The following is a 22998-nucleotide window of genomic DNA, read 5'->3' as shown; positions in this document are numbered from 1 at the left end:
CGCAGGGAAGCGCAGCCCTCCATCTCTGCAACTAGAGAGAGCCCATGTGCAGCAACGCAGACCCAGTACAACCAAAAACAAACACAAATTTTAAACAGTTAAAAAAGAAAGAAAGAGGCTTTCTTAGCAGTCCTTTACCCCAGACATTCAATTTACAACTGGCAGGTCTGGGCTGAGGCAGGTGGGAGTGGTCCAAGTTTCTGGGAGGATGAACTGAAAAATACAGCCAGAATTCTCTGACGTCTTGAGGGTGGGACCTGAGAGCTAGTGAGTCTGGCTCCAGAAGAGACAGTGCAAACAAGGCTATCTAAATAGTAAATACCAACTCAGAAAGCAGGATGACAAAAGAGCTTGATAAACCCAAGCACAGCACAGTAGGACAAAAAAAAAAGACACTGCCTAATTATTTTAATGAGAAGGGTGTGGGTGTATGCTCAGTTGCTCAGATATGTCTGACTCTGTGAGCCTATGGACTGTAGTCCACCAGGCTCCTCTGTCCATGGGATTTTCCAAGCTAGAATACTGGAGTGGGTTGCCATTTCTTACTCCAGGGCATCTTCCCGACCCAGGGATCAAACCAGAGTCTCCAGCATCTCTTGCATTGGCAGGCGGAATCTTTACCATTGAGCCAATGGGTAAATGGTGCTGGAACGGCTAAACAAACACATGTAAAATATAACACCCAAAGCACAACCAACCAAAGAAAAAAACAGACCAATTAGACTTCCTCAAAATTAAAAAACTTTGGTGCATCAAAGGACTCGCAAGGGACTTCCTTGGTGGCCACAAAACGGAGAGGAAACCGAGTATTCTCTACCCCATTTCTAGATCATGTGGATTTTCGTAACCATCAGCATAACAAGAGCAAAATCGGAGGCTCAGCTGGGCTTCAGCTGCTCATCTGGGATGGTGGCAGTAACAACAATCATATCAATGGTGATAGCTCTCCATGCGTGTGAGCCGCTCTTTTAAAGCTTTACGCGTGTTAGCACTGCCGTGTTTACTGGGACAGGCTTTACTCTCTCACAGCCAAGACAGCACAAGCAGCAAGCGGTGAGATGGCTGACGGCAGAGCCACCCGAGGGGCGGGGAGCCTCTCCACGAATCTGAGAATCTGACTGACGGCTCCTGAAGGCGACAAAAGGCCCCTCGGCACTGGGAGGGACAAGGTCCTGGAAAGTGGAAGTGCCCCTCCACCACCCGGGCAGCGACAACCTGGCTGCAACTGGGCGGAATTTCTATTTCTAATATCAGGACAATAAGGAAGCGGCTGCCAATACTGCATAAAGCTCGAGAACACTAGGCGGCGATGGCTGCATTCCAGCTGAGCCATTAAGGTAGACGTAGAAGAAAGTTCCAGGTAGAAATGCCACTGGGAACTCACAGGACACACAGAGTCTGAAGCTGATACCTAACCTCCTATCACTGAAGGCAGGGTCTTGCCAAGCTGGGGCCAAACTGCGTCCACTTACGACTCCCCTGTGACACGCTCGGTTCTGTTATCTGGGCTTCGCAGTAATGAGACGTTCATTTCCCTCATCCTTGCACCTCCTCCAGCTATAGTCACTCTATGATCCTGTTTGGAATTTATTTTTTTCTTCTCTCTTCATTTTACTGTAACAGAGTCTGGAGATTATATATTACAATGCTTATTAATATTTTCTTAAACTATATATATATTTATATATATATTTTTTTTGCGGGGAGGGCTGCTCCGGGTCTTACCTGAGGCACACGGGGTCTTAACTGTAAGCAGGTGGGATCTTTAGCTGTGGCATAAGAACTCTTAGTTGTGGCATGCAGGATCTAGTTCCCTGACCAGGGATTGAACCCAGGCCCCCTGCATTGGGAGTGTGGGGTCTTTGAGCCACTGGACCACCAGGGAAGTCCCTAAAGGATGTCTCTGAAGAGGAGATGGGATGAAGCTAAGTGTGGGAAAAGGTGGGTGACGAGAACGATGCATGTGACAGTGCAGAGCAGGAGAGGGAGGAGAGGAGAGCGACATGGGGAAGGAGATTCAGCCCAGACACAGCTGCTACTGAGAGCATCACCAGGATTCAGCGGAGGAGAATTTCAGGATTCAAAAGGTGATACAGAGATATTTTCCCAGCTACATGCTAATTCCTGCATCCAGGACAGATTTAACAGATAAACACCCAATTTACACACTGTTCACGTAAATATAGTGAAGTCACTCAGTCGTGTCCAACTCTTTGAGACCCCTCGGACAGTAGCCAACCAGGCTCCTCCATCCATGGGATTTTCCAGGCAAGAGTAGTGGAGTGGATTGCCGTTTCCCTCTCATGTAAATATAAATGCTATTAATAACTACAGCCATGTAGGACAAATTAAAATAATCCACGGCAAACACCACGATCATGCTAGGCACACCTGAAATAACGCGGATGAGCGTTTTTACATTTTGAAGCCACAGCAAACATTACAGCAGAAGTGCTGCCTCCCTAAAGTCAGCCTGCAGAGTCCATCACGTCATGTGACTGCCCACACCAGACCTAGCAATTGGCCAAGGGCAATGAGTCCAGCTCCACATCCAAGCTGCTCCTTTCCTGCTTCCTCTCCCTGACGGTCTACAGCTCCTGGACTCCACACTTCTGACCTCCCCAGTTTATGGCAAAAAAAAATTTTTTTTTTTTTTTTAGTTTATTTGGCCGCCCCGGGGGTCCTAGTTGCAGCCTGTGAACTCTTAGGTGCAGTAGGAGGAATCTAGTTCCCTGACCCAGGGGTCAAACTTGGAGCCCCCTGCGTCAGGAGCATGCGTGCTTAGCCTCTGGACTGCCAGGGAAGTCAGCTCTTCCTTGACGCTCCTGGCAGCATTTGGCAAAGCTGACCCCTCCCTCCCTCCCGAGACAGCTTCTCTAACTTTAGACACTCTCCCAGCTGCCAGCCACACACCTTTGGCCACATTTTCTCAGCCTTTCCGCAGCCTGCTCTTCGTCTGGCTCCTGCTTTCAGCGAGTGGCTCTGTGGGTCCCCCGGCTTGCTCCGAACACCCCCTCAGCCAGAGTCCTGCTCATTCTTCCTCGCACACGCTGCATCTCCTCAGCCGCACTGCCTATGTCTGTGAGACTGAGTCGGACAGGTGTGTTCTGGGTGCTTTAATCCTCCCAACAAGCCTCTGAGGTAAATTTTATTACCATTTTCAATTTCCAGATTAGGAAACAGAGACACAGGAGCGTTAAGTAACTTGCCTGAGGTCACACAGCTATTAGGTGGGAGCTCAGCTCAGTCGCTCAATCGTGTCTGACTCTTTGCAACCCCAGGAACTGCAGCACACCAGTCTTCCCTGTCCATCACTGACTCCCAGAACTTCCTCAAACTCCTGTCCATCGGGGGAGAGCTGCATTCACACCCAGGTGGCCTCAGCCCCAGGACAGGCCCACTATTCTCTCACCTAGGCCACTGCAGCGGCCTCCTCTAGGCCTTCCGACTCTGCCTCGGCTTCCTCTGATTCTGCACGCTGCGGCCCGAGTCAGCTCACTACAACACAAGCTCTATACTGGATCAGCCTCGTCTTCAGGATAACGCCCACACTCGGGAACCTCCACAACCTGGTCAGTGTTTCCCTCTTCGACTTCACTTGTTGGCTTCTCAGCCTCACTTTAATCACCTCCCTGAAGGCTCCACCAGCCACGGCAACAGCCCCCAGCCATGGCGACAGCCCCCTGCCAGGCTTCTGTACGACCTCCGACCTGCCGAGAATATGGATCTTTCCCTTTCAGATTTTACTTTTTCTGATAAGCCTTTTCTGACCTCTTAAAACTAGACCACTCACCTCTCCTTTGAGTCCCAGTAGCAGAAATCTTTAGAGTACTGGTGACATGTTTGCATTTTTTTGTGTGTGTGTGTGTGTGTTTCACTTTATTAGATACTGTCAGTTTTACAAATGGTTGTACCATTTTACATCCGTACTAACAATATATGTGTGTTTTATTTATGCCACATTTTTACTGGCATTAGGTATTGTCTTTTAAATTTTAGCTTATTGTGGTTTTAATTTGCATTTTGCTAATAAGTAAGCTTTAGGCAACTTTCCATTGCTTATTGTCCATTTGATTATCTTCTTTTTTTTTTTAGTATTTATTTATTTATTTATTATTTATTTATTTATTTATTTTTTTTTTAATTTTAGTTTTTTTATTTTTAAAATTTTAAAATCTTTAATTCTTACATGCTGCATTTTTTTTTTTTTAAAAACATTCCCTTGGCTTTGCTGGGTCTTAGCTGCAGTACACTGGATCTTCAATCTTTGTAGCGTGAGGGATCTTCAGTTGTGGCATGCAGACTCTTTGGCTGAGGCATGTGGGATCTAGTTCCCTGACCAGGGATCACACCCAGGCCCCCTGCATTGGACGCATGGACCCTCTGCCACTGGAGCATCGGGGAGTCCCTCTCTGCACTGCTCTGCCTGTCCACTGACGCCTAACCTCTCACAAGGTTGAGAACTTCTCTAGAACAAGGACCTGGTGGGGTCCCTGTTGCAACTTCAGTGCTCAGCTTAGTGCCCGCCTATGAACAGCATTTGATAAATCATCACTGAGCTGATAAACCTTTATCGTCTGTGTCAGACTTTGTGGTTGCTGCTGTTAGTCTCAAAGACACGTCTCATTCTTTGCAACTCCACGGACTGCAGCGCGCCAGGCTCCTCTGTCCTCCACTATCTCCTGGAGTTTGCTCAAGCTCATGTCTGCTGAGTCTGTGATGCCATCCAACCGTCTCATCCTCGGTTGCCTCCTTTTCCTCCTGTCATCCTCTTCAACACCTACTTATGAATGCCCCTACATTGCTTTTCTTTTCAAACGTTGTTAGTCTGATCTTTAGAGCCGGATTGTAATTTTCGGAAAAACAGCAAATGTGCTGAGCACTTCTAAGTCGAGGTTAGCGACACAAAAAAGGACATGTTTATTGAACACTGACAGTTATTCAAGGCGTCATGAATGTCAGCAACTCAGTGATGCTGCTGCTGCTGCTGCTAAGTCGCTTCAGTCGTGTCCGACTCTGCGTGACCCCACAGACAGTAGCCCACCAGGCTCCCCCGTCCCTGGGATCCTCCAGGCAAGAACATTGGAGTGGGTTGCCATTTCCTTCTCCAGTGCATGAAAGTGAAAGTGAAGTCGCTCAGTCGTGTCCGACTCTTCGCGACCCCATGGACTGCAGCCCACCAGGCTCCTCCGCCCATGGGATTCCCAGGCAGGAGTACTGGAGTGGGGTGCCATTGCCTTCTCCTACTCAGTGATGCAGGCACTGTTTTTTTTTTTCTCTCTCTCCCATATAAGGAAACTGAGTCAGGGAGTTTAGTAGCTTCCCTACTAGCAGCTAGTAATAGAGCTGGGACTTGAATCCTGACGTTTGTGTTTGTATTCTCTACCCCTACAGTGAGAGGCTAAGGATACATGGGATTACATATGCTAAGTAATTTGTTTTTTAGTCGCTCATTGTGTCTGACTCTTTGCAACCCAATAGTCCTTAAGGCTCCTCCGTCCATGGGGTCTTCCAGGCAAGAATCCTGGAGTGAGTTGCCATTTCCTACTGGAGGGGATCTTCCCAACCCAAGGACTGAACCCACATCTCCTGCATTGGCCAGGTGAGTCCTTTACCAAGGGAAGGCCTTGGATGTTTTATTACTTACCCTTAAAAAATTACTACTCTCTGTGGGCTTATTAGACTCTTCCCTTCACATATTTTGCTTTTCCCCTTTGTTTCAAATGTTTGTTGAACACTTCGTCATGTACCAAAATGTACATAACCTAACTCACTGAAGGCCAAACTTTAGAAACACCCTTGGAGTTTAGCTCTTTTGACTGGACTATTATTTCCTAACAAGCTTCATAAAATCACCCCCCTGCTCAGTTTGTGATTGTACACCCAAACACCTCTCAGCAAAATCTCAGCGGTCACTTTTTCCCTTTCTGGCCGTGCTGCGAGGCATACAGGATCTTAGTTCCCTAACCAGGGATCAATATCAAACCCGTGTCTCCTGTAGCAGAATCCTGGAGTCGTAACCACTGGGTCTCCAGGGAAGTACTTACGGCCCCTTTGATAGCACATCATATGGAGGGAATATCTGCAGTCAACTCATTAGATCTCATCACAGATGTTTTTAAACCAACACCTTGGCCCTTTCACTGACAAAAAGGATTCTCAAGCCTTTTGACAGATTGAAGGCTTTCTTAGAGCTAAGTTCAAAGCAAACTGCCCATCCTTCTTGGGAAATGCTCTAGAGGCTTCTTTCTGAAGTAATTCGATAGCCTTGTCTCTCTGGATTCAGTTCAGTCACTCAGTCATGTCCCACTCTTTGCAACCCCATGAATCGAAGCACGACAGGCATCCTTGTCCATCACCAACTCCCAGAGTCCACCCAAACCCATGTCCATCGAGTCGGTGATACCATCCAGCCATCTCACCCTCTGTCGTCCCCTTCTCCTCCTGCCCCCAATCCTTCCCAGCATTAGGGTCTTTTCCAATGAGTCTACTCTTCGCATCAAGTAGCCAAAGTATTGGAGTTTCAGCTTCAACATCAGTCCTTCCAATGAGCACCAGGGACTGATCTCCTTTAGGATGGACTGGTTGGATCTCCTTGCAGTCAAGGGACTCTCAGGCGTCTTCTCCAACACCACACTTCAAAAGCATCAATTCTTCTGCGCTCAGCCTTCTTCACAGTCCAACTCTCACATCCATACATAACTACTGGAAAAACCATAGCCTTGACTAGATGGACCTTTATTGGCAAAGTAATGTCTCTGCTTTTGAATATGCTATCTAGGTTGCTCATAACTTTCCTTCCAAGGAGTAAGCGTCTTGTAATTTCATGGCTGCAATCACCATCAGCAGTGATTTTGGAGCCCCCCAAAATAAAGTCTGACACTGTTTCCCCATTTATTTGCCATGAAGTGATGGGACCAGATGCCATGATCTTCGTTTTCTGAATGTTGAGCTTTAAGCCAACTTTTTCACTGTTCTCTTTCATCAAGAGGCTTTTTAGTTCTTCTCTGGATTAGCAATGATTTAACATGAAACCAATAGTGAAACATCCCTGGAATAGTTAGTAAAATAGGAATATTATATTTCATGTTATCTTCAGGAAATAAACAATCCAAAGTGACTATTTTGGGTAGCACTGTATCACATTATTATTGTAGTAATATTTCCAGAAGAAATCTGAAGTTTCAAATAACTATAGGTCACAAAAAATGACCAATATTGCGCCAATACATGAAGCAAAATTCAAATTTGGATCCTAAGGGAAAAAACAAGACATCATCAGTGATGATGACAGGCACATCTCTGAACTCAATCTGATTTCCCTGAGGAAGGGAGGCACTGAGCCTATTATAATAGATTATGCCTTTGAAGGACTTAGACACGAGTCCCTCAGTCTCAAAAAAAAGCAAACCACTCTGATACACGTCTTAGTTACAAGGGAGAAAAAGCAGAGATGACTAAGCTGAAAGAAATCTCTTCTGGCCTGTTTTTTATCTCTTTCAGGCAGTACTTTTCCAGATAAGTTGCACAGCACAGAACATGGTTTTGCTGTATATCAAAGTGTGTAAGTTAGGGTAGACAACAGTTCTTTAAAAGGAGAAATTAGATGATAAGAGCAACAGGTAAAGCAGCTTTGGGCTCCTGAGGAGAAAGTCCTGGCACTCCTATATGGGCACAGTGGATAATCTGAAAATGGTTCAAGTGCCAGCCTGAGCACAGCTGTCTCTACTGTAATCAGGAGGAAAAGTATTATGATCCAGCAGAAGCAGCCCTTCAGAGTCTAAGGAGGAGCATCTCATCAGATAATAACTGAGTGCTCACTGCTTACAAAAGCAAGATTAGATGCTGAGGGATCGATCCAAAAGAATCTCCTGCTACTCTGAAATCAGAACTGCATCCTCATCTTCCCAAGCTGATACAGTTTATGTAATGAAATAAAATATGTATCATACATCTCTTGCAGTGGTGTAAGAGTACTTAGGACTCACAAGGAAAACTGCGCAAAGAACTTCCCCTTCAGTCTTTTCCCTGTAAAAATATCCTCCTTGAAAACAGTGTAAGCTTTCTTTAGCAAGTGAGGTACCACCTCCTTACTCTCCCCCTCTTATCCAGTTTCACTTTTTTTCATAACACTTGAGACCACCTGACATTTTTACAGATTTGTCATTTCTCTTTTTAATCTAGAATATAAGCTTCATGAAGGTAGATATTTCAAATATTTTGTTCACAGATATCTTCTCGGTATTTCAGTATACAGAACCTTATCTAACATGTACTTATAGGAGGTTCTTAAAATTTTTGTAAAATTAAAAGTGTTTAAAAAAGACCCCTGAATATGTTAGAATTATTAAAGTATAAAAATTGGGCATATCTGTGTATTTATGTCTGTTATTCCCAGTGGACACCAAGTCAGGAGTCAGAGGACCAGAAGCTTGTGTAGAGATGGGAGAGCAATTGCAAAAACAAAGCAATGTGTCTTATTTGATGGATGGACGGAACCCACTGTCACCAAACTTCTACAAAGAGTCAATTCATTTCATCTCTCTTTCAATTCAACCCATCTCTCTGCCCTTTCCGCATCTGAATCTGAGTGTAGTGAATTCAAATTCACTTCACATTAGTTGGCTTAACATTAGCTTCTTTCCCTGAGAAAACTTTTGAAACTTATGTAGTGAAGTTTTTTGTCCCCCTCCTCCCTAAATTACTGCCTGCAAGATGCAAGCCCTCAGATGGAAACCGTCTCCCATTTCTATTTTGAGACTAGCCTGAGTCACAAGGTAGTCTTGGCGAATCCCTCTGCTCCATCCCTCAGTTTATTGAGGCTGCCTGGGAACAGGCACTGCCAGCCAGACAGGAAGAGGGCCGTGTTGCCTAACTCCAAAAGGTCTCAGGCGTATGGATGTGGTGAGGTTTAATAATGCATATAAATCGCTGCAGATGGATTTCCCACAAGGTGGGGGTGGGGAAAGGGCAACCACTTTCCTTAACTTCCTCTATATGAATTCGTGGCTGGTAGAAAGGCCAGGCTATTAAACACAGCTGAGCAAATGTCCCAATGTCTTCAGGACATGTGTTTCCAACTAAAGAGACCCCTAGTGGGCTCCTGCTATATATGACGCTCCCAAGCCCCAAAGAGAAGCAAAGGAATGTGACTGATATGACTGGCAAAGTTACATTGTTTTTTAAAAAAGAGAGAATCAGTGTTTATAAACATGTATAAACCACAAGGCCCTTTTCTTTTTTTCAAGAATGGGTTTAAAGACCTGCTCCCACCTGGATTATCTTATCTGTGTCCCATCCAGTCTCGAGTTCCTCCAAGCTGTGTAGCTAACATGTTCTCCCTAAGTGGTTCTGCCTTACTTACTGACTGTAATTCCAAACTCCCTGAGCCCCCAACCCCCAGAGATGCCTCTTGACAAAATTATTCCTTATGTACTCACACAAATGTAAACAGAAGAGATGAAAGGCCCCGGGATGCAGGCAGTGCGTGTCTCAAGCTGAACCACTGCTAAGCACAGCCTGAACTTTTCTGCCTCTCTCCGCTTGGCTGAGTTCCTCTCTTGACTCAGGGCAGAGTGATGAGCATGGCATAGGAGGCTTAGGACCCAGGGGGCGCCTTTCAGCCGGAAAAATAAAAAAAACCACCTCGCTGCAGCAAGCTTGCTGGAAGCTCCCAGTTCTAAAGAGAGGCTGTTTACCAGAAGCACATAACAAGAGCAGGTCTGACTGCAAGGCTGGGAACGGGAGGCAGAGCCGCCGCCTAGGGGGACCCCGGCTGGACTCTGGTTGGTCAGTCACCTGCAGGAGGAAGGAGGTGAGGATGCTGTTGGCCTGGGTGCGAACAATCCTCGTCAGCAACATGCTCCTGGCAGAAGCCTATGGATCTGGAGGTGAGATTACAATCTTTCCTTTCTGCAGCAACTTAATGAAGCAGAAAGGGTGATGCTTCCTATTTTCCAAGCAGGAGGAAGACAGGAAACGGAGCTTGAGGCAGCTTCCTGTTGTCCCTTGAAAGCTTTGTTGGTTTTGTTTTTTTCTTTCTCCTTTCCCTGCCTGGAGCTTGCAGCTCCATCTTTGCCATTAAGAACAAAGGCAAATAACCGCTTTCTCTTTTCTTTTTCTTGCCGGTGGCTCATGAGTGGATGGAACTTGGGAGTTCACCTCCCCCACTCCTAAGTCCTGTTCTTTTCGGGGGGCTTTATCGGGTGTCTCTAGAGCGCTTGCTCTCCTTACCCAGCCCCTTCCTGAGGCCCTCCTGCTGAGGGGAGTGGGAATTTGGAGTCATATCCAGGCAGCAATTAGGCAGGTTCCCTCCATTTGAGGCTCTCTTTTGCCTAACTGGATATAAAGGCCTTTGTAGGATTCTCTTGGGAGGGAATGCTGCCTGTGAAAGTTCCACATCCATGGAGACAAGAACCCCAGAGTTTACATAACACAGAATGACAACACAGGGATGGATTTGGGGTCCTGCCACCCCCTGATCCAAAATTCCCACCGTCTCCACAGACGGTCCTGAACCCAGGGCTCCCCTGCACCTTCCTCCAAAGTGGTCACAAGCTCCCGAGCAACAACCCCTTGCACTTGTGCAGTGCTTTCCGGCTTAAAAAAAGAAAAGAAAAAAGCCAACACTGAGCAGAGGGTGCCCGACACCGGCTGGGGGCTCTTCACTGGCCCGCCCTCCCTTCTCTTTCCGGCCTCACAACAGCCCAGCGAGGCAGGCGGGGTTTTCCACCTGAGGGCAGGGTCTCCCAGCAGGGGTGGGCCCGGGCTCCCCTGCCCGCCACTCAGTGTCCTGTCGGGGGCTCCTCTTCCTCATAGGCTGCTTCTGGGATAACGGCCACCTGTACCGGGCGGATCAGCCCTCCCCCGCGCCGGGCCACCGCTGCCTCAACTGGCTGGACGCGCAGAGCGGCCTGGCATTTGCCCCAGAGTCGGGTGAGTGCCCGTCCCGGGCGGCGGGAGAGCGGGCGGAGGCAGTGTCCCAACCCCGGCCTATGGTGCCTTCTCTCCCGTCTCAGGCGCCGGCAACCACAGCTACTGCCGGAACCCGGACCAGGACCCGCGCGGGCCCTGGTGCTACGTCAGCGGCGAGGCTGGAGCTCCCGAGAAGCGACCTTGCGAGGACCTGCGCTGCCCAGGTACCCGCCCCAGACCCCGCGCCCAGGGCTTCCCAGGAGCTGTCGCAGCACCCGCCGCGCACGTGCGGCCGCGCGACGCCGGCCGGCCCCTCCCCGCCCCGCGCTGTCCGATTGGCCAGGGCTGTCTCCAGGCCGCGAGACCCGAAGCTCATTGGCCGGCGCCGCCGCCAGGAATGAGCTCATTCTCAGCGAGCGGCTAGTAAACAACCGTGGGCAGCTAGGCCCCGCCCCTCGACCGAGCTCGGCGCCAGGAACGCCGCTGGGGGAGCCGCGGAAAAGTGTGTTGTTGGTCCACGCCCTTAGCTCGCCCCTCGGTTTAGGAGCCGGTTTGTATAGTGTCTGCTGTGTGCTAGGCACTCTTTCACAGCCCCCCTCCACCCAGTTTGCGGGATCTAAGATTAAAGAGAAGTTCAGCGACTTACCAAAGGCAGTGGCAGGGTCCAGATTTGAATCCAAGTTTCTTAGACACCAGAGTGGCTCCCAGGGCAGCAAGGACAATTCTCTAGGTTTAAATGGGATATGTAAGCATGTAACATAGGGATTGGCATAAAGTGTGGGCTCAGCAAATGCGAGCTGTTTAGAGGAGTCACGCATTGCCTCTTGGCATAGAGGTTACCCCTGGAGGTGAGCTGAGCTGGGCCTTGGAAGACGGCAAGAATTTGAGAATATGAATACATGGGAGGCAGGTGAGGCCCTTTCTCACAGCCTTCTTTGTCTTGTTCCAGCTGTGGTGCAGCCTTTAGGCCAGATCTTGCCCCTGGGTCTTGATTTCAGTGTGTGCAGTGCATTCTAAGATGGGCCCACTCAGCTTCCCCCAAACTCAGGCCACTCTCTGATGAGAGCTGTTTTCCCACTTCACCTCCAGATACCACTTCCCAGGGCCTGCCAACCTCCACGACAGAAACTGAGGAGGCTGCTGAAGTGCCAGGAGGAGATGAGGTGTTTGCTCCTGCCAACGCCCTGCCTGCCCGGAGCGAGGCTGCAGCTGTGCAGCCAGTGATTGGGATCAGTCAACGGGTGCGGGTGAACTCCAAGGAGAAGAAGGACCTGGGAACCCTGGGTATGACTGCCTGCCTCTGTCCTTGTGGAATTCAAGGAGAAATATCTGATTATCTGGGGTGGAGCTAATGGGACCTTGTGTCGTGTCCTTGGCAGGCTACGTGCTGGGCATCACCATGATGGTGATCATCATTATCATTGGAGCTGGAATCGTCCTTGGCTACACCTACAAGAGGTCAGTAGCTTCTTTTCTGGGCTCGGTGAGAGAGGAGAGAAAGGTATACAAAGTCAAACCAGACTCCTTTGTGGCATTCTTACCTATAAAGGAAGTGAGGTCTTGGATGCAGAGACTTGGTTCTAGTTTTCACCAGGTGGCCTTGGACAAACCCTCTTCTTTGGTGCCTTTACTCATCACCCAGAAAGCCTGATGAGGTAGGGATTCTTATTCCCCGTTGTACAGGTGAGGCCGCCTTCATCAGAAGGGTGAAGTAACCCGCTCAAGGTTATACTGTCCGGGAGTGGCTGGAGTCACATCCAGCTCTCTTGACACTGACATTCCCTGCTGTCTGCTGTGGAAGCGGGTGGCCTTTCAGAAATGAAGCTGGGCTCTCATCGTGGGGGCTGGGAGATTGAATTCTTTCTGTGAGTTATAAAATTCTGCTCCTAGAAAAGGTTCCCAGCCACTGCTTTTGCAGTTGGGGCTTGAATATCCTGAGCTGTGAGCAGTGGGATCTCTTCTAGGACAGGAGGAAAGAAGCGAGTTGAAGTGCGTGATGATAATCGAGTTGTGCCCATTTTTCCAGCACTGGTTGACTCTGGGAAGATTATTTGCAAAATGCTGGGCAAAAATCAGGGGATTTGACTTCCATTCCTAAGTTATCTGCGATATTTCTTTTCTGTGGTCTGGGAAGGCTTCCTATAAGGGAAGTGATGTGGTGGCCTGCGTTTTCCAGTGGTGAGGACCACAGCCCCAGCGGGTTATCCAGTATTAAATAAAACCGAGTTGTCTCTAGAGTGATGCAGTCAGCCTTGTTTTACAGATGGAAAGGGGGACATATTGGTAAGAATAATAACAGTAATAGTAGCAGTATTTCTGAAGGCCAGGTACTGCTTCAAATGATACGTGTACTTTAACTCAGTCCTCACAATCACCCCCGATAAAGCCAATGATATTTACAGATAAGGAAACTGAGACTTCTTTGAGGTCACACACTTAGCCTTCGGTGGAGCTAAGTCTCAGTCCTGCCACTGACTAGCAATCTGCGTGACTTTGGGCAGGGTGGTTCTGTTTTCTACTCCAGGGCATGGCTGTCGCTGAGACGCTTGACTGCCTGGCCCAAAGAAAGGGGTCAGTAAACCATAGCTGTTTCTCTTTTCTGTAAAATGTGGGCACACTGCACTTGTGCTCTCCAGGCTCCATCGCGTCTCTGATCTTCTGTGATTCAGGAAGCACAGGTTCAGAGAGGGGAAGTGTTGACCTGAGAGGGTCTCCTGTCCCCTAGCATAAGGTCGCTGCCCTCAGCACGACAGTGGATGGGGCAAGTTCAGGAGCACCTGTTTGTCATTTCAGGGAGTTAGGGGGAATGATGGGAAGGCCCTGGTTACAGTTCGCAGCTCAGACCCAAACCATGTTGGCTGAGTCTAGATGTTGAAGTATTTCCTCCTCAGCCACTGGATAGCACTGGGCTTGCCTTCAGTCTTGTGACAGTGTCCAGGCCTCCAGGTGCTTGAACTGACTGCTAAATGTCCTTAATCGCGAGCTCAGTTCTCAGGCCGGAGGAGGAAGCCACGCCTTTTGCTTCTAGATCTGCTCCTCTAGGCTGTCACAGGAGCGCCCCGGGAGCCTATTTTTACTTTCCTGTAATCTCAGGGCGAGGCACCGAGTCACCAGACTCCTAACCACCGGACCACCCCTTTCCTCAGCAAAAACGCCCCGAGCACAGCCTGCGCAACAGGAAACAGCTTGTGGGCTGGAGGCAAGCGCTCAGCCCCTCTCTCTCCCCAGAGTCACAGGACAGTGTCCTGGAAGTGCCATGGAGCGCAGGTCCTCCCACTTCTCTGCATCTCCCGTCTCATCTGTTCCGTAGAGCTGTGTCCCCTCTCCATGCACACCCATGCCCACCCCAGGTTACCCTGGACTAACACCAGTCAGGTTAAATAACCACCACAGCCACCTAGACTTTCTTAATAAGACCCACTTGAGTGTCCTTCCCTGACGATAGCACCAAAGCCGCAGGACCACACTAGAAGGACCACTTTTACACCATTTCACAGTGAGGAGCTGAGACCGAGAGTTCAGCGGTGTGTCCAAGCTACATGGCCAGTAAGGACTGCCAGTGTCTCCCTAAAGTCCAGCAAGGCTCAGGAGCTTCGTGCCAATTTGCTTTGGATTGCATAAGACAGTACGGGCTTCCCCGGTGGCTCAGTGGTAAAGAATCCTCCTGCCAATGCAAGAGATCCAAGTTTAATCTCTGGGTTGGGAAGATCCCCTGGAGGAGGAAATAGCAAAGTATTCTTGCCTGGGAAATCCCATGGACTGAGGAGCCTGGCAGGCTGTAGTCTATGGGACTGCAATAGAGTTAGACCCGACTGAGTGAACATGCCCAGAACCTTTCAAAGTAAAACAGAAACTTTCAAACTATAACAGCTGGGCTTAGAAGTCAAAAGAGCCAGGTTCTGGAACTGTGAGCAGTTCTGAGTGTGGCACTGGACAAGTCACTTGCCTTCTCTGCTTCCCTCAGGTGTAAAATAGCATGGGGGCAGGCCAGCGATGATCCGCCCAGCTCTAACACTTCCTAAAGACAGGCAGTACTAGGTTCAGATCCCAAATCCGCCCTCTGCGTGAATAAATGATGGAGCCTCTCCACTTCTGCTGTCCTGTCCCTGAAACAGAGATCCTAGTAGATGCTGCATAGGTTTGTTGTGACGATCAAATGAGTGTAGTCTGGGCAGACAGCTGGTGTTCCTGACCTTGGCTGCCGTGAGGAACTTGTCCTGAGCAGCAGTGTGGCACAGCGCCACTTCTGACGGGGACGAGAGCAGTGCTCAGAGTTACGTAATAATTTGAGGCAGCCTGTGTTGCCTGAAGGAGGTCCTGGGTGCCTCTATCACCCAGCAAGAGGATGTCAGATACAGACAGCAGCTCCGTGCACTCCTGCTTTCTGGCCAGCCCGGCCACCAGGCCTGACCCTGGAGCAGTCAGGATAGAATTCCTGAAAGCTCTGAATCTGAACCCTTCCAAGGGCCAGGAGGCTAACGGGAGGGAGTTTTCCCCTGGCCAGGAGGGGCGGGCAGGCACCAGGCTTCCTCTCGGGAGGAAGGGAGGCAGGTGGGAGCGGGCAAGGGCTCAGCCTGATGGGCCCCTGTCCTGGTTGTCTGGTTCAGGTGGCCAGCCTGCAGCTCCCTGCCCCGAGCGCAGTGTCTGTGCTCTGGCTCTGATAAAAAGGCAAGGGGAAAACTGTCAGTCAACGTCGCCTCCGCCTGCCCAGGAGAGGAACTGAGTTAGTGAATGAGTCTTTTGTTGTTTCTTGGCTGCCAGACAACAGCCTGGATGTCCTTATAGGTGGTGAGAAGGGGCTGAGCTGCCTGGCGGTCAGTGCAGCCATGCTGGTGGCCTCTCTGGGGGCTGCCGTGGCACCTCTTGGACCCACAGGCGCCATTAGCAGGAGGCACGCGGGGCTGAGTGTGTTTTGAGGCTTCTAAATGGAAGAGGCTGCCATCCGGACTTGTCCCGGCACTTGCTCCTTGCATTTACCTTTGGCTGAGCTTCAAGCCCAGCTCTGCCCATTATCCACATTGATTTTTACCCCCCCTCAAGACTTGTGTGTGACGCAGCCTCACCATTATCAACAGCCTGGCGGACCACAGCCAGATGCTTGGAAAAGGAGGCAGCTGAGGAAAGCCTCAGCTTCTTCGGCTATAAAATGTGGATGACACACAGTGCTGGGTGGAAATGAGACAAAGATGATGCATGTGTAAAGGGTGTGGCATCCAGCCGGTGCACAGGTGGCCCTTCTCAGGGTGGAAGGTGGGAAGGCCACTTCCTGGCACCTTAGTGGGTCCTTGGGAAGCAGGAGTCCCTGCTTTCCTTCTTCCTTCAGCAAAAGGAAATTCAGGCCTTGGCTCAAGGCTCTGGGCACGTACTCTGCTGCTTTTGTAGATGGCCTTTGGTTCTCTGCTGGCTTGTTTGTGGGCTCCCTTGCTGTTCAGTCGCTCAGTTGTGTGTCTTTGCGACCCCGTGGACTGCAGCACACCAGGCCTCCCTGTCCTTCACTATCTCCCGGAGCTTGCTCAAACTGATGTCCATCGAGTCAGTGATGCCATCCAACCATCTCATCTTCTGTCGCCCCCTTCTCCTCCTGCCCTCAATCTTTCCCAGCGCTGGGCTTTCCCAACGAGTCGGCTCTTTGCATCAGGTGGCCACAGTATTGGGGCTTCAGCATCAGTCCTTCCAATGAATATTCAGGGTTGATTTCCTTTATGATTGACTATTTTGATCTCCTTGCAGTCCAAGGGACTCTTCCTTAATATAATTAAATCCAGGCTTTCCAAGTTTCTCCTGACATGGGCAGACTGTAGTTTTCTGTTGTATGCCAGAGGCAGAGGTGTTCTCTTCTAGGTGGCAGTAGCTGTGACCGAGAAGTGCCCAGGGGCAGAGCGAATCTCGGGCCGTGAGTGGGGGTGCACTTGCTCCAGGCAGCCGTGTCTGCGTGGCCCTCCTCAGCCCTCCAGGGGCTCGGGGAGCTCCTCTGCTGTGGCTCAGGGTGTCCAGTGCAGAGCCCGATGAGGACGGGCAGGAGCTGCAGGCTTACACGCAGACTTGGCCACCCAGGGCGAGTCGGGGGCATGAGTGCACAGGTGTGCCACCTGTGACCCAACAGTGAGGAGCAGGGGTGCGCGGGGCACACGTCATGCTCAGGATCTCACAGGATGTTAGGGGTCCTGAAGGTTCTCAAGTGCGGCTCCCTGTTTTACAGGATGATGAAGCTTAAGGCCTAGAGGGGTCAGGGTCACATAAACAACACTCACTCTGGCTGTCCAGTAGGAGAGTTCCCGTGGGAGCCCAGATTAAGATAACGTTGCCTGGTGAGTCACATCACCTTCAGGGCAAATCGCAACAGCCCTCTGTGAGCTTTATAGCAGTCCCATGGTTTTCGAAATGCTTTCCCATCCAATAGTTTTGCCTGGAAAATCCAATGGACGGAGGAGCCTGGTAGGCTACAGTTCATGGGGTCGCAGAGATTCAGACAGAACTGAGTGACTCCATTTTCATCATCGTATTTGGAGTCAGGTATCATTCCCATTTCAGAGATGATGAAACCAAGGCTCCCCAAGGCCGAGTGTCACACAGCCCAGGATGGGCTGGTCCGGGGCGGAGAACTGGTTGATTTAAAGGCAATTAGGAGGCACCTGCTCTTTCCCCTCCAGCGCCCGTGTCCTCAGCGTTCATGACTCTGGAAACCTTTGTCCTTGCACCTCCCTGGGTGATGGCTGTGTCATCTGTCTGCTCTCGGCTGTCTCCCTGGGGACTCTGAGGCAGGCCTGTTTGCCGCACCAGGTCATCCATCAGCTGCTTGCTTCAGGGCCTCTTCGGGATGGGCTCCTTCCGGGAAGATTTCCTCTGATGGCTGAGCCGTGTCTGATTGCTGTGTTAAGAGGATGCTGACCTGGGTTCTGGCGTGCAGTGTGCCAGGCGCACACCACACCCTTTGGCTTGCAGTGGGTGTGGCTGGTCCAGTGGAGCGGACGGGACATGCAGCCGGAAGACTGGGTGGGTGAGGCCCTGCCCTATCCTTTTTGTTGGGGGGTGACCCTGATGAGGTCAGAACTTCTCTTGAGCATCAGCCAGAATCCAACAGACTTGGGCTCGAGCCCACCGTGCCATTTGGAGAGTTCAGCTTCTTTGGACTTACTTCCTCATCTATAAAATGAATGATAACACCTAATTGTTAGGATTCAGAATGAAGTGAGGCGCACGTCAAGCCCTCAGCATGGAGCACGTCATGTCAATAAAATGGGGTAACACCTCAGCCTGATTGGGTCACGGAGTACCAGAAGGCCTGTGAACACTCAGGGGTCCCATGGTTGTTGTGTCGTTTCCCGTCGACCCGAGCAGCCTGCAGAGGCTCCTTGCCCACTGCACTTGGAGGAGATGGTCCCTCTTTGTAGCCAGGGCTCACACCTTCCGTGGAGGCCCTCATTTCCAGACAGAGCTCACACCTTCTGAGACTTTTGCATGAGGCGTCTCAGAACAGGATGGTCAGGTCAGTTTTCTGGACAGCTTTATGGGTGAGGGCTGAGGGTTTTTCTGGGTGGGTCCTGTGGTGCCTCGTTTTGCTTTAAGGGTCTCTTTCGTCCCCACCATCCTCAGGGAGCCCCACTGCAGCTGAGGGAGGGTCGTGCTCCTGTCACCCCCATCTCACAGACAAGGTTTAGGAGCTCCTTGCTGAGTTAAGGCAGTCTGGAAGAACAGCCCTGCCTGGCTGTGACTGCGGCCAGCCCCTGCCGGGCTTCAGGGTGCTGGCCTACGAGCAGGCTGTGCGGGAGGCACAGCCCGACTCTTCCCTCTTCTCCTACCAGGGGCAAGGACCTGAAAGCCCAGCACGAGCAGAAAGCGTGTGAGCGGGAGCTGCAGCGGGTCACCCTGCCCTTGTCTGCCTTCACCAACCCCACCTGCGAGATCATGGATGAAAAGACCGTCGTGGTCCACGCCAGCCAGACTCCAGTCGACCTTCAGGAGGGCAGTGCCCCCCTCATGGGCCAGGCAGGCACTCCAGGCGCCTGAGCCCCCCCACGATGGGCAGGAGCCCATTGCAGAGACTGGTGCAGGACCACCTACCCCCATCCCTACAGCTGGGAGGAGCTACACTTTCTATTGTGGTTGAAACCCCCCCTTTTTCTGTTTGAACCCGAAGACAGGAACAGGTGGCCCTGTGGGCTGAGAGCGAGGCTGGGCAGTGTCCTGCAAGGCTCGCTCTCCATACCGTGGAGCGGGGTTTTTCCCACGGATGGGGACAGCAGCAGCCCCCGCAGCAGCGCTGTGACAGGGGCTTCCTGTGCCCCGGAACCAAACCAGGGACGGACAGGGGGCTCCCCCAGCTCCCCTGTGCTTCATTGTGCAAGGTGGCCTCAGCCTCAGCCTCCCCACGTGCTCGCTGTGGGTCTGAGTGGCGTGCGCTGTTATTCACAGTTCTGGTCACGTAGGTCAAGAGGCAGTGTTTAAAAAATGTATTTAGTTTTTTCAGTATTTAGGACGCAGTCCCCTCCTCACCATTTCTGGGAAATGGAAACGAGTCTGTATGAAAGTCAGCACTGTGGGTTGAGCATAGGATCTAGGCAGAGGCTGCTGGCAGTGATGTGCCTTGAGGACTGCGGGCCGGACCCAGGGCCCCAGGGCCCCAGGGCCCCAGGGCTCCTCCTGTTCTGAAAGGAGAGGAAGGGAAGAATGGCACTGAACATTCCACTGAGGAGCAGGGTGAGGGATTCGCAGCTGCCTCAGCCCCCAGGGCCTGAGCGGGCCCGGGGCACCCCCGACGGCCTCCTCTCAGGATGCACAGTGGCCTCTCTGCATCCCCAGGGCTGAGACAGCAGCCAGCTGACCTACAGGAACAGCGCTGTGGGTGGGGCCTTGTGACCTGCTGCTCAGAGGTTAACCCGGAGACCCCCCGGGAGGCAGGTGACGGAAGGCCTCAGGGCCAGCACCTTCCTGTGGTGAAGCAGGGTGAGGGTCACGACCCCTAACTTGTGAAACAATTGAAGACCTATTGGAAGGGACCTTAGGGCTCCTGACGCCTTTTGGACAGAAGGGGTCCGAAGAGAGTGACACTCAGGTTCAAAGAGGAAGCTCCCGGCACGGTCAGCCTCGAGCCTGTGATGGCACACTCGGGGGTCTCAGCAGAGCTAACCTGGCCACAGAGCTTCCTTCCCAAAGCCCTGCCACCACCGTTCACAGAGGCCGGGTTTGTGGGGCTGTCTGTCTCCAGCAGGCTATTCCCAGAAGTCACCTGCTGAGGGGACCTAGGCCTCGGGGGGTCTCTTGTTGGTCATGATGCAGAAGACATGACCGGTTTCTACTTTTCTATGAAAGCATTTCTGTGTACATGTTTTTATATACCTCATTCTGACACCTGCGAATAAAAGTGCAGGAAATGGCTCTGCATTTGACTCAACATAAAAAAAAATCCATACTGCCAAGTTCTTGTGGGGTGTCAGGACACTCCTCAAAAGCTGGGAAGCGTTTGATTACCTTGTCAACACATGCAGGGTGAGCTCTGCTGTCTGTCCTTCCCTTTGGTCCACACCAGGAGCAGCGGCCAGGTGGTTGGTAACTGGAGCGTCGTCACCAGAAAAGCCTCTTGGGTCAAAGCTGCAGGAAAGAGGCTGTGCAGCATGGCAGAGGGCAGCCAGTCACTGCAGACCCTCTCCCCCTCAGCATTCTTTAGAGGTTAGGGATGGGCTGGAGACAGGGTTGGGGGATGGGGCTGCTGCAGCAGCTAGAGGAGGGATGGGTGTGCAGGGCTTGATGGGCTCCCAGGAGCTGCTCTGGGCCGAGGGAGGTCCCCGCAGGGTGACTCCTAGGGCTCCAGCAGAAGCTACCAATGGCAGTTTTTGGGGGGCTTTTTAGCAAGGATTTCACAACAGGTTCTCAGCCTCTAGGAACACCCAGGGTGACCTCTGCCTGTATCCAGTCACCACTCTATACTGCTGCCAGCAAGGGGCACCCTAGTGTGTGTTTTTCCAGGAACTAGATCTTGGCACTGACTCCAGCCAGCTTCAGGAGAAACCACCTTTGGGTCTGTGGACGCGTGCTGTGCCCAGGATCCCACGAGCCAGATCACATCACCTGGCCCAGCCGGCACCCCACAGGCCCTGTGTGCAGACACAGGAAACAGGTTTCCCCTTGAGCTCTTGGAAGGAGACACCAGGGGCAGGGGTGATGAGCACACACTTCCTCCTCCGTTAAGGGGGCACCCAGCCCTGCAGTGAGGACTCCAGGACAGCCGGGCAAGTGGGAGTGCACGGACATTGGAGGGCGGGCCTGGGTGGCCCTGAGGGGATGGCATGGCTGGGAGGCGGTGGGTCACCTGCCCTGAGGCCTGGCTGCCTCCGCTGGGCTGCACACGTCCCCTGGAGCAGGCGGGTGTTCTGTGTAAGAGGTAGGGTCGGAGCACGCGAACCTCTGCTGTGGGGTCACATGGCCGGGGCCTCAAAGTGGCTAGTGCACCCTCCACGTGCGTCTCCCTGAACCAGGCCGCAAGGCGCGTTCTCACTCTCTGCACCATCAGTCACGTTAACTGCTTAATTTATTTGGTCTGCTCCACGGCCCGGTTTGGGCCCACCACCCCCACTCCTGCGGGGACCACCGAGGCAGCACCAGCCGCACGATGCCGGCCTCCCTGCTGCCAGGAGCCCAGGGCACTCCACACCTGAGCACAGCCGTGACAGCAAGGACTCTGGCCAGAGGCAACACCTAGTCCCACAGCTCATCAGGTCTATGTACAGCGTTTCACGTATCACCCCCACAGGTACAACACCAAGACAGTCTGAACGGCAACCGCCTTCTCCAGCACCACCCAGCTGCCCCCACCCCCAGCACAACCACTCACACCGCAGTAAGGCCCCAAACCCACTCCTCACTCAGCAGATATGGTGCAGGGTCAGCCCACACCCCACATGCTGGGCCTGCCACCAGCCATGTCCTCCAGAGCCCGCCCCACACAAGCCGGGCTCCCGGATGAAGCACACGTGAGCGTGCACACGACAGCAGCCGGGACACCAGGGCTTCCGAGGGCGGGGCCTCTGCCTTCGGCCTGGGTGACTGCTTGTCGCCGCAGGAAGGACGCGCCCACGAGTTCCCCGCCAGTCCAGAGCTCAGCGTGAGAACACAAGTGGAGGCTCCCCCTCGAGCCGACGGGGCCCCGGGGTCCAGGAGGCGAACAGAAACCAGCCCTGCTCCTGACTCCTGGCCGGACCCACCACAAACCGACCAGGAGACGCTTTACAGCCCACTCCCTCAACGCTGCCCAGGGGAGGGCGGGACGCGCCAGGGCCAGGGAGCACTGCGGTAGCTTCCCGTCCTCGGACAGCCGCACTCTCTGCCACACTCCACGAGAAGTCCTCCTGCACCGGCCGAACCAGAGGCGTCAGGGTCCGCCAGCGGTGCACCCGGGAGCCTGCCCAGCAGGTCCAGGGTGCGCTGGTTAGTGTCAGCAAGGGCCTCTGGGAATCCACTGCCAAGGCGCTCCCAAGTGGTCATGAGTAACAGACTCCTCCTGGCTCAGGGACCAGGCTTTGTTTTTCTTCACAGCTTCCAGGCGAGTGTTGGATTTACGGACAGTAACCGGGCTCCAGGACCTGTGGGGACGTTTCCCTGGTGCTGTGCCCGCTTGCCTCCGGGGACGTAGGAGGATGGCCAGTCCTGCTTCTGAATGAGCTGCCGATCCCCGGGAGGCGTGGCCGGCCCTGCCCGCAGCAGGGATGGGCGCAGAGGAGGCAGTGCTGGCTGGGGGAGGCCCCCGGAAGGGGGTTGGGCCAGGGCTAGGGAGGTGAGTCCCGGATCAGGCCGTACTGCACGCTCACGGTGTGGTCCAGCTCCTCCAGCTCTGCAGGCAGTGGGATGCCCAGCTCCCCCAGATACAGGGACAGTGCCTCAAAGCAGTCCTCCAGTTTGGAGAATGCCGGTCTAGAAAGAGGAGGAGACAGGTGAGTTATGGGGGTGGGGGCGGGCAGTGAGGTGGCAAGGAAGGCACCCAGGCCTGTGGCTCCACCACTTCCTGGGTGTCTGACCTTGGGCAAGCCCTTAACCTTGGTGTGCCTCAGTGGGAAGCAGGGTCATGTGGCTGCACAGGCTGCTGCAAAGATG

At 52.3% G+C, this 22998-nt stretch overlaps 2 protein-coding genes and 1 long non-coding RNA gene across 5 annotated transcripts in view; 1 reads left to right on the top strand and 2 right to left on the bottom strand.

Annotated features, from left to right (window-relative positions):
* Positions 1-4896: 4896 nt before the first annotated feature.
* Positions 4897-10983, bottom strand: LOC138422324 (uncharacterized). The gene is made up of 2 exons (XR_011249834.1): positions 9441-10983; positions 4897-7255 (listed from the first exon to the last, which is right to left on the bottom strand). It is a non-coding gene; the product is annotated as an uncharacterized lncRNA (long non-coding RNA).
* Positions 9569-20289, top strand: PIK3IP1 (phosphoinositide-3-kinase interacting protein 1). Its single transcript, XM_069557051.1, has 6 exons — positions 9569-9890; positions 10819-10935; positions 11019-11138; positions 12004-12198; positions 12294-12372; positions 18717-20289. Exons 1-6 carry the CDS (start codon positions 9821-9823, stop codon positions 18919-18921), a joined length of 786 nt encoding a protein of 261 aa, XP_069413152.1. The 5' UTR covers positions 9569-9820; the 3' UTR covers positions 18922-20289.
* A 1132-nt stretch (positions 20290-21421) lies between these two features.
* The window catches only part of LIMK2 (LIM domain kinase 2), a 52138-nt gene continuing 50561 nt past the window's right edge, over positions 21422-22998 (bottom strand). For all 3 annotated transcript variants that reach the window (XM_069557047.1, XM_069557050.1, XM_069557049.1), the window contains one exon: positions 21422-22818. In XM_069557047.1, coding sequence (XP_069413148.1) covers positions 22674-22818 — 145 coding nt within the window. In that variant the 3' untranslated portion in view covers positions 21422-22673. The remainder of the gene's footprint in view (positions 22819-22998) is intronic.

The sequence above is a fragment of the Ovis canadensis genome, chromosome 17, assembly GCF_042477335.2.
Source record: "Ovis canadensis isolate MfBH-ARS-UI-01 breed Bighorn chromosome 17, ARS-UI_OviCan_v2, whole genome shotgun sequence".
NCBI lineage: Eukaryota > Metazoa > Chordata > Mammalia > Artiodactyla > Bovidae > Ovis > Ovis canadensis.
The sequence above is the reverse complement of the archived record's forward strand: the minus strand, read 5'-3'. Positions and strand labels throughout refer to the sequence as shown.